The 10097-nt window shown below is 42.2% G+C and overlaps 2 protein-coding genes across 2 annotated transcripts in view; one reads left to right on the top strand and one right to left on the bottom strand.

The window, feature by feature from the left end:
- SLIRP (SRA stem-loop interacting RNA binding protein) overlaps nucleotides 1–816 on the bottom strand; it is a 6230-nt gene extending 5414 nt beyond the window's left edge. Inside the window, exon 1 of the mRNA XM_009280935.1 lies at nucleotides 778–816. Within this exon, the coding sequence (XP_009279210.1) occupies nucleotides 778–816 (39 nt within the window). The remainder of the gene's footprint in view (nucleotides 1–777) is intronic.
- A 1526-nt stretch (nucleotides 817–2342) lies between these two features.
- The window catches only part of ALKBH1 (alkB homolog 1, histone H2A dioxygenase), a 19479-nt gene continuing 11724 nt past the window's right edge, over nucleotides 2343–10097 (top strand). The window contains exons 1-3 of the mRNA XM_009280934.2: nucleotides 2343–2375; nucleotides 2789–2897; nucleotides 7437–7599. Of these exons, the coding sequence (XP_009279209.1) occupies nucleotides 2343–2375; nucleotides 2789–2897; nucleotides 7437–7599 (305 nt within the window). The remainder of the gene's footprint in view (nucleotides 2376–2788; nucleotides 2898–7436; nucleotides 7600–10097) is intronic.

Raw genomic sequence — 10097 nt, 5'->3', positions numbered from 1 at the left:
CAGCGCGGTGCTGTGGTGGTGTTGCTGCAGCCTGTTCTCTCCACCTGCTGCTTCCCTTCGTGCTTGACGCCAAGTCTCTAATGCTGTCCTGTTACTGGCTAGAAGACGCTGCCTTCCGGCGCTGAGCCTCTTACGGGTCGCTATAACGTTTAAAAACTAGTTGCATGACTAGAGACGAGCGGCTGAGGAAGGGCATAGAGGTCTGAGGGCCCAGGGCCCCTCTGCCCGCGGGACCCAGAGGCAGGCTCGTCCAGGGTCCCCTTGGGCCGGCTGCCCGCGGGGTTACAGGACCCTGCCCGAGGGCACAAGGTGCTGTCCCAGCCGCCCCGGCCAGCACGCCGCCTATTCACAAATTTACCACTTTTGCTTATGTTTATTTACTCCCATAATGTTTAATTAGCTCCCTACACTGCAGTAAGGGATCTCTGAAGCCTGTAATAGAACCACACTTCACTTAAGGGAAGCAAAGGAACATGTGGATGGAAAAAATCAAGTTTCACTATTGGAGCTGACAATATTTTTGGGGCCTATTGGTCCTTGTCTTGGCCCTGAAATACCTGGGTGAGCTGGAGAGGGAGCCGGGATCAGTTTCCCTCCACTGTGCAGTGTGTGCCCAGGGTTCTTGTCTTCCCGTTGGTAAAGTTTTTTCTCCTTTCTTACTCCCATATAATAAACATTTGGCTTAGCCATCAGGACAAGTCCAACTATTGCAGTGGATTAGGGGCACACAGTCAGGAGCACATCTGAAAGTATTAGCCATCATGGTTAGTAGTTTACCATGTCTTGTGTGATGGAGAAGTGATCCTTTGAACTCATCTTCCATTTTGTCACCTCACAAAAGGATTACAGATATCTGCTGAAGTATTGGTAAGCAGGGATTTTCTGTGTATGAGCCTATATGAAAAAAGGGAGTAGGAAATACAGTTAAAATGAAACTTTGCCTAATTTTTCATAGTTCAAATGCTTAGCCTTTTCTTTTTACTATTTTATTAGAATATATATTTTTCTATCTTTTCAGACTATAATTTTGATATTGTTAATGGGACACAAAACCTGACCCATGTGAAATTGTTCAAGGCGTTAGCATTAAACAAGGGAGTTGTTAACATTTCAGCCTTTCTTGAGCTTGCAGCAATCCTTTATCAAATAAAGGATTCCAGAATTACAGCCCTTCTGGGAAATTCAAAGTACTTGAAAGCATCACGAGCATCTGTCCTCTCCATATCATTCTGTTTGTGCCTGTTACCTTCTAAGATTAGTTGATAACTTACTAGTGAAAGCATCTTTTATTCCTCTTTACCCCAGGTTAAAAACATCTGGTTTTTCTCTTTAAGAAGAGCTACAGGCCAGGCAGATTGGCCCAGATACTATTGTTCCTTTTCTCTCAGAAAACTGCTTCAAGTGATTGAGTTCTTCAGTGAAGTGTGACATACCCCAGCTGCCCTGCTACCAGGCTTATTTAACTGATTCAGCACATGTAATTCTTCAGCATAGAAACAGCTCCTGTTCTCCAGAAGCCCTGACAGCAGCCAGTGTGTAAGCAGTTTGAGAAGGCAGAGAGGTGGCAGAGTCTAGTCAAAGGAGGAGCCTTCCTGGGGACGTTCTGCAGACAGGACTCTGAACTAAGCTCTTTAAGGCTGGCAGTCGCAAAGCTGCTTTTGGCAGAGAGCTGAAAAATTGGTAAAACTGAGCACGTTGCCAGAAGCTGCTGCCCAGCACTAGTTTAGAGTTTTCTTACAAGTTCTGTGTATATAATTTAGACCTGTTGTTCAGAATACATTAACCAGAGCTGTCAGCCTTGCAGAGAGACTGATTTCCACATTCACCACTGCAGAGTCTGCGTGCAAAAGCCTTAATTTCATATACACTTTAAATTGTCATAAACAAAGTCTTGCCTGTCTCTGCCTGCTTATTCCCACTATGCCTGGCCAGCTCTTTCCTTATACGAGCCTGTACTTTTGCACAGCCACACAGAGAGCTGGACGGGGGAACTAAGCCAGAACAAAACCAACCTGCCTCTACCCTGCCCTCCCTAAGATGGTTCCCAGTCCTAAGGGAAGAAGAGAGTGGCAACACAGTGGATGAGTTGTTTTTTTCAGCAAGTGTTGGCTTATTGCAGCTTAAATATATGTGTTATTGCGACCCAAGAGAGTACATCAAGAAAATATATCTTGCTAAGCCCTGAGCTGTTGACCCTGCTGTTGGAAACAGAAGTGGCAATGTGGTATTCAGAATTTACAGGGTTTCTGCAGTCCTTCACATCAAGCAACTTTGGCCACTTTGTCACTGTACTACTTCTTCTGTAAATTACAGATGAGAATAGTCATCTACCCTATGGGATCATGAGCAACTTGTATTTGGAACATTCCTTGAAGGTATAAAGTGTTATGAGTACTAAATATTGCTCTCTAATGGAGATTGATAATTACCAGAATGTTTTATAATGATGAGGCTGTACTGTGGAAATGGACAAATCGTGCCGAATTTTTTCTCATTGGTATAAATTGTTTGGTTTTTTGAATGAATGGAGGACATCTCTCCTGAACCCTAAGTGTTGTAAAAACTGTAGGTACCTTTCGATTCTTGTGTTGAGTACATACTAGCTCTGTTAGCAGCATGCCCTGTTCTGGTCACAGTTGCTTAGACAATAGTTCTGTGGTACAGTTGGTGTTTTCACGAGACTTACCTTGGAATACGGTAGCACTCCTTCTTATAGGTGCTGTTTTTGGATGAGTTTCGTATTTCTTCCTTTTTTTTTTTTTAAACCAGATCTGTTTTCTTTTGCCAGGTGTTCAGATCACAGCTCAGTATTTCTTCAGTCAGTGATCAAGATGCCTGCAGAGCAGGATTACAGCCAGTTAGCCAGTGGAAAGCCTACGGCCTCAACGGGTATCCGGGTAGGTACTTCTGATTTCAAGAAAAATTAAACACAACTTTGTTGCTTTGGATTCAGGCATCTTCCATCTTATCCTCCTTGCCCTGCCTGAAAAAGCTATTTTGGTTTGCCTAAGTGCAATTCAATGTTATTTTAAGTGCAGGAGGACAAACGAGTCTGCTAAAGGATGGGATGTGGCAATATATATGAAGGTGAGAACAGAAGGGCCAGTTGTTTCAGTCTCTGATCAACCAGACCATCCCTCATGAGAATGGATTCCTGTTGTCTTTGACAGAGATTTTATATTTCTGTAGCATCTATTTTTCCTCAACATATATCATGAAAATTAGGTAAGTGACTGAAATACAGTCATTTCAGGGCTGAAATGTGGCATCTACTTGCTGGTGTAGAACACTGAGTACAGTAAGTGAATAAGAACCTCTTGTCCTATTCAAGGTGCAGAGTAATTTCATTAGGCAGGTTATTTCAAAAACTGAAATGGATCTTAGGTTTGCAGGTCAGCTGGTGGAATCACAGAAAGATGTTAGGCTGGAAGAGGCCTCCAGAGGTCTAGTCCAACTCCCTGCTTGAAGCAGGGTTAAGCTGAAAGTTAGATCAGGTTGCTTAGAGCTTTGTATGGGTGAGTTTTGGAAATCTCCAAGGACAGAGATTACACAGCCTCTCTGGGCACCTGTTCCAGTGTTTGGCCACTCTTCTTGTGGTTTTTTTTTTCACCTTATATCTAATCGAAATTTGCCTTGCTGTAATTTGTGACTGTTGCCTTTCATAATCTTGCTATGCACCTCTGAGAAGAATCTGGCTCCACCTTCTCTATAATGCCCCTTTAGGTAGCTCTTACTAATATAGGCCAACGTATAATCAGCCTTTATTGCTGCAAGGGTGCACTACTGACTCCTGTTCAATTTGTCCTCCAAGACCCCCTGGCCCTTTGATTTAGAGCTGCTCCCTGGTCTTCAGGTCCTCAAGCCATACTGTTGCATGAGGTTATTTTGCCCCAGGTGCAGGATTATCACTGTTGAACTTCCTGAGGTTCTTGTTGGCCCATTCCTTTGGTTGTCAAGGTCCCTTTCAGTGGCAGCAGTAGCTTCCAGCATATCCACTGCTGCCCCAATTTAGTGTTACCTGTATGTGTGATAAGGATGAACATCCCATCATCCAGGTTGTTGATGTAGATGTAGTTATCAGTCTTGGCCCCAGTATCAATGTGAGGAACGCAGCTCATAACAGCCACTGGTTAGACTTTGAACCATCAAATCACTGTTCTTTAAGCCTGGTGGCCCAGCCAGCTTTTGCTCACCCTTTTAGTTTACCCATAAAATCCATGAGCCCCCAGTTTGGCTCCGGTGATGCTGCAGGAGACCAACTGGAAAACTTTGCTAAAGCCAGGGTAAACAGCATCCCCTGCTCTCCCCTTGTCTGGGCATGTCACTGTAGCGTGCAGTAAGGCTGGTTAGACAAAATTTGCCTCCAGTAAATCCATGCTGGCTGTTCCCAGCCACCTTCTGTCTGGAAATGGCTGTCATGAAAGTTTGCTCCATAATCTTACCAGGGGTTTTAGTAAGGCTGATGAGTTTGTAGTTCCCCAGATCCTTCCTATTTCATGGATTTTTGTTTGATTGATTTTGGTTTTTCTCATGTTTCTTTTGGTTCATTGGGACTGCAGTCAGTGTCTGTGTGGGTTGCTATGAAGCCAGCCTACCATTTCTGAAACTGAGGCAGCCACACTAGCCATCTGGCATGGTTAATACATAGGGAATTGAATAACTTCAGGAGAAAGGCTTCCATCTCTTCTTGCCCCTATAAATTTTTTGTTCCACTTACCTGTCATATTATAGTTGCCCTTGCTTAGTCTCACTTGTCATTTTATGTCTGTCTAAATGTCTTTCCTAGCAATTACATGGGGAGGGGATCACAAGTGTTCCACTTAACTGCATTTTTCTTCTGCTTTGACAAAGAAAACCTTTCACTAAAATGAAATGCAAATACATTAACAAATTCTCAGTCCTGTTTAGAATGAAGTCATGTGTGGGCAAGAATAATATTTTATCCTTTTCCAGCTACCTTTATCTGGACATCCTAAAGCATGATAAGATATTTAACCAACTGCCCCAATAGCCTTCTAAAATAAGTTAGAATTTCTTTAGTTTGTCTATGGGTAAATGGAAGGGAAGTCATTTGGTTTTGTCCCCACAGTGAGCAATGAAATATAAGACCAAGGAAGCTGGGTGAATTTCTGTTGCAGTGTCCTGAGTTCTGTGAAATGTGGGTGATGCTGTCTTTGGGTCTTTGTAACTGACACAAACTGGTTTTATGAGGGGTTGTTCTTGTTGCTAGACATCTTGTGTGTCTTATCCTTCCTTTGACTGAGGCTGGAGACCACTTTCACTGGGTGTAAATTAATTCCTGGTGTGCCACAAGATTTTGCTGCAGTAAGAGAATTGCATCTGCTTCCTCAAGGCAGATTCCTTTAGTATATAGATCCCCAAAGAATTTGTCTTTTGCCCATTCCACTCAGACCAACTCTTTCAAGGCCAAGAGGTTCAATTGTGTTGCCTTCAAAACTTGTCTGTGGTGTTCTTTAGTCAGCTCAGAAAGATTGCTACAGAAATAACATTTCTTACTCTTACTCTTACTCTTCTGCCTCCCATGTGTGATAAGTCACTGATTTCTAGCACTATTGGCCCTCCCAGTCTTGAACGTTAGTGTAGAATTTTATAGTAGAACTCTGCAACTGTTAGAAATTCAGGGTTTTCTGCCTTTCTTGACATCAGAAGCATAGCAGTAACCCACTTTTTAGTTGTTCTCGCTTTTGTAAATCTAGACTAATCTGGTTTCTTAGGAGTAAGCAACGAAAGGTTTGGAGAGACATGAGCGTGTTCTAAGCTTCTGATACAAGAGTCATAAAATTTGGATTCTTATTCTCGGCTCTGTGTGTAACTCGCCCTCCAGGCTTCAATTCCTTCATTAATACATACCTAGTAGAGCGTAATTTCATGAAAGTAGTAAAGTGCTTTGAGAACCCCACATTAAAGGCTGTAGATGGGAAGGGCATTATTATTATTCTGTTCTACGCAGAGGCCAACAGAAAGTAAATTTAATGCTTCTGGCAAAGAAACTTCTTGTAACCAGACCTATCAGAAGGCTGCCGTAGTCTGAAGGTGCAGGGAATGGAGTGAAATGAATGACAGTATATTATTAATACACTGAAGGCTCTTTTTCTAACCAGTTCATTTAATGTTGTGAGGTCTGTGAGATATGCTGGCAGGAAGCTGCTTCTTTGCTTTTATTACCACTTTTATAAGGCCACAAGGCAAGTTTGTATCCTACTGAGACTCCTAGCCTTGCTTCTTCCTTTTTCATCTATTTTTGTCTCTGTTTAACTTGATATGACTGAGAAGTTCAAAAAGACGCAGTAGGCCAAAACCTTGAACCCTCCTTTTCCTTTGTTCCTCCTATACCCTTATCTCTCTTTGTACGTGAATTTTGTGCTGGTGAGTCTTACTGAATTGACAGTCTTTGAGAGAGTGCCTTGATTCTCGGAGTAGGTACAATACAGATTAATAGCATCTTCCCATCAGACGCTCATTCATCAATACCGTCGACCCTGGCCTGGAAGGAAACACCCCTGGGGTGCTGGGGAGAAAATTCCAGTGAAGAATCCTGTTAGCACTCCTGGTGATGGCAGATCTTATGTCAAGGACTCTTGTCTGTTAAGATACAGACCAAATCAATCCATTACATCTCTGCTAACCCTCTTATTTGGGCTGCTGCTTGAACTCTGCCTGAGGTGCCTGGCTAACTGAATGTGCAGACTAGCTACGTGTTTATTTTGTTTTGTTAATTAACAATGACTGCAAAGTATTTGCAGTCAGCATCAAGCAGTTTGGGATATAATTTGACTTTCATCCCCTTTGAGTACTACCATACCAAAATACAAAGATGGGTGCAACCAGACTTGCCTGGAAATAAGCATGAAGCAAAGGAGAGGACAGTTTACGTTACTAGGGACTTGCTCAGCCCGTGGACTGCTCTCTGCAGTTAATGACACTGCAGTAGCAATAAGAAGACAGTATGAGTTTAGAGGCAGCGACAAGGTTAGTTTGAAGTCTAGAAAAACTAGGCCAGAATTACTTTAACTTTGCAGGGTTCAAGACAAAAATCTTGCTGAATCACTTCAAAATCAAATTTACTCCAAGGCAATTGGCTTTCCAAGTTCTTACTCCTTTATCTACCTGTAATCAATATGCCTTACACAGATATGTCCTTTATTGTCATTTTTTACTTGAACCAGTGTTGGCTGCCCTCCCTGCCTTCTACCTTATGGCCACCATTTGTTTGTACTGAAAAAAACAATAGGTTTTAACTTAACTATTCAGACCTGTTAATAGATTTCATCAGTTTACATGCAAAGTCAGTGGTTATATATCTAAGGTGTTTTTTCAGTACCTCTGACCTCTGTCCTTTGCTCTAGTTTTAGAAAAAACAGAGATATGCCTAATCATACTTTCTCCCCACCCCCTCCCTTTTTCTCTGTGGTCAGGGTTTATTTTCATACCAAACCCTTTCCTTCCGGGCTGCCAGCGTCACTGGGTGAAACAGTGTCTCAAGCTATACCCCCAGAAACCCAATGTCTGCAACCTGGACCTGCACATGGCTCCTGAGAAGACCATTGACCTGTGGGGACAGAGCAAGGAGCAGCTGAAGTAAGTCCACAATAACCTTTGGTGGTCAAAACTAACGGAGCCAGAAGGTCTCACCTCTGAGGAGGTCTAAGAAAAATGAGCAGGGAAGGGAAGCTGAAAAAGATTGTGTCCGTGCTGGCAGTATACAGATGGTGGCAGATATGCCAAGTTAAAGATGGATTTTTCATGGCTTGATGTGCATCCTTGTTAATTCTCTGCTTTCACGCTCACAATGAGATTTTCTAGTAGTCAAATGTAAAATAGTGACCCTGGCTGATGATATGGTGCTTGGAAGTTTGCTAAGCTCAGCTACAAGTGGAACCATGAGGTCCCTCTAGGCCTCAGTTTTCCTGAGGCAAAAGGGATCCTTTCCAAACACCCCACTCATGCTAGCTCTTCTTCCCAGTCAGCTGTCAGACCTATTATACTGTAATTAAAAGACTGTTATCTGCACTTTTTTTAACTTCTCAAGTCAGCTAGTTTCTGTGGGTTTTTTATCTTCCAAAGTATTTCTTTGTTTTGGTTTGGGGTTTGGTGGTTTTTTTTTTTCATTCAATCTGAGATGGTGATTAAATGTACCATTTTAATGGCAATCCTGTTTACTCTGGAAAAACTGCCACAGGTTCAGAGTTCTGTGGCCGACGCAGCTGCCTTTCCTCTACCTGATTTGGAAGTTAATGGAGAATTTGTCCAAGTTTTGAAGTCAAGTAGAAAGTTTTAAAGTCAAAGTTTTAAAGGCCTTTTTTTTTTTTAAATTAGTCACCTGTAAAAATACATACAAGATAGATTCTGTTTACAGTACACAATCTTTTACTTATTTGGGTATTTATCATTACCTTGTTGACTTCACTGCTCATTTTTCATAACAATTGTTTCATGTGATGGAGTGACCAGAATTCCCTACAACTCTCATCTTCCACCTCAGTCTTTTAGTAAATTTACATGCTGAGATTTTTTTTCAAAAATACTCTTAACATCTACAAGATATGGAATGGCAAAAGCAAGATTTGGACTTCTAAATATTTGCACCTAGGAGAGAAGTTATGCCCCACTTGTGTTTTTTCCAGGCTCAGTCAGAATTAGTTACAGAAATTCAGACACCTTTTTTGTGTTCCATCAAGGATGAAAAATTGTTCTTTGAAAGTATTGTGCATTATGCCCTACAGCTGAAAAAAGTGGGGTACTGTTCCAGCTTGACAGGCCTTTCCCAGCAGCACCTCCTGCGTGCACAGAGAATGATCAGAACAGAGGTTAATTTGCAGCTGAATCCAGTTCAGTTGAAAACAGTGTTTGGAAGAGTGATGGCTGGCAGAAACACTGGCAGTTTTATTAAGCACTTGCCTGAGTCTTCAAGTGAGCAAACTGCTGTATTTGTGCTTTTACCTAGGGGACAGCTGATCAAACTAGCCAACTTGTCTAGTATCGGGAGTGAGAGCCTTTCAGGGAGGGGAGAAACAGAGTGCTTAACTAAAAAGAGGTCTACTTCCAAGATTGGACACAACTTTAATGCTTTTTAAAGCCATCAGGAAGATGCGTAAATGTGCTTGGGTCATGGCTTATCTGCTCTTTGCAGGATGCAGGAATCACAAGGTAGGGAGAGTCCATACAGTTCCTAGAAACTTATGCAATGCTCTCTTCACAAAGTGGAGTTTGGGTATTTTCTTTAGTGCTGGGGACAATTAAAAGCATAAAACGGGGTAGAGCATCCCTATGGGGGATATATATGTCCTTGTGTATAAGGAAAAGGCTGGGGGGATTTTATAGATGCAATCTTTCACTAGTGAGTGAAGAAAAAAGGGAGCTTCAGACCAAAGCCCCCCTGCTGTTCAGTCTTGTTGTCTTTCTAACATAGTTACACCACAATTTCTCTGTGCTTTCTTGTAGGAGCACCTGCTGCTACAGCTCTAGGAACTCATTGTTTCCAGATACATAACACTCAGACTTTCCTTTCCTTAGCAATCACATGTGAAATCACATGCAAAATACTAAGTTCTGGGAATAAGGACCTACCAAACATATTAGGGTTCCTGCTGTTGTGCAAACACTCTAGCACTGTAGTGAAAGAAGGGCACTTTCAAAAGGCATGTGCTAAAAATGTTTAATTATGAGCATTAAGTTTGTCGATTGAAAGATGTAGAGGAATGAGTTGTGGGCTCTCCGTTTTCTAAATGCTCTGTTACCTGCTTGTAGGTAGCTTGTAGGCTTCATAAATTATTCCAAGCAGTATGTATTGGACAGTTACTGTGTTGCTGCATGTTGTGGTTTAACCCAGCAGGCAGCTAAACACCCCACAGCCGTTTGCTCACTCCCTCCCCTCCCCCCTCAGTGGGATGGGGGAGAGAATTGGAGGAAAAAAAAAAGTAAAATTCGTGGGTTGAGATAAAGACAGTTTAATAGGACAGAAAAGGAAGGGAAAATAATAATAATAATAATGATAAAAGACTATACAAAGAAAGTGATGTACAATGCAGTTGCTCACCACCTGCCGACCAATGCCCAGCCAGTTCCCAAGCAGCAGT

Source organism: Aptenodytes forsteri, unplaced genomic scaffold (genome assembly GCF_000699145.1).
Source record: "Aptenodytes forsteri isolate BGI_AS27 unplaced genomic scaffold, ASM69914v1 Scaffold193, whole genome shotgun sequence".
Lineage (NCBI taxonomy): Eukaryota > Metazoa > Chordata > Aves > Sphenisciformes > Spheniscidae > Aptenodytes > Aptenodytes forsteri.
Note: the sequence above shows the minus strand (reverse complement) of the source record. Positions and strands in the feature narration are given on the sequence as shown.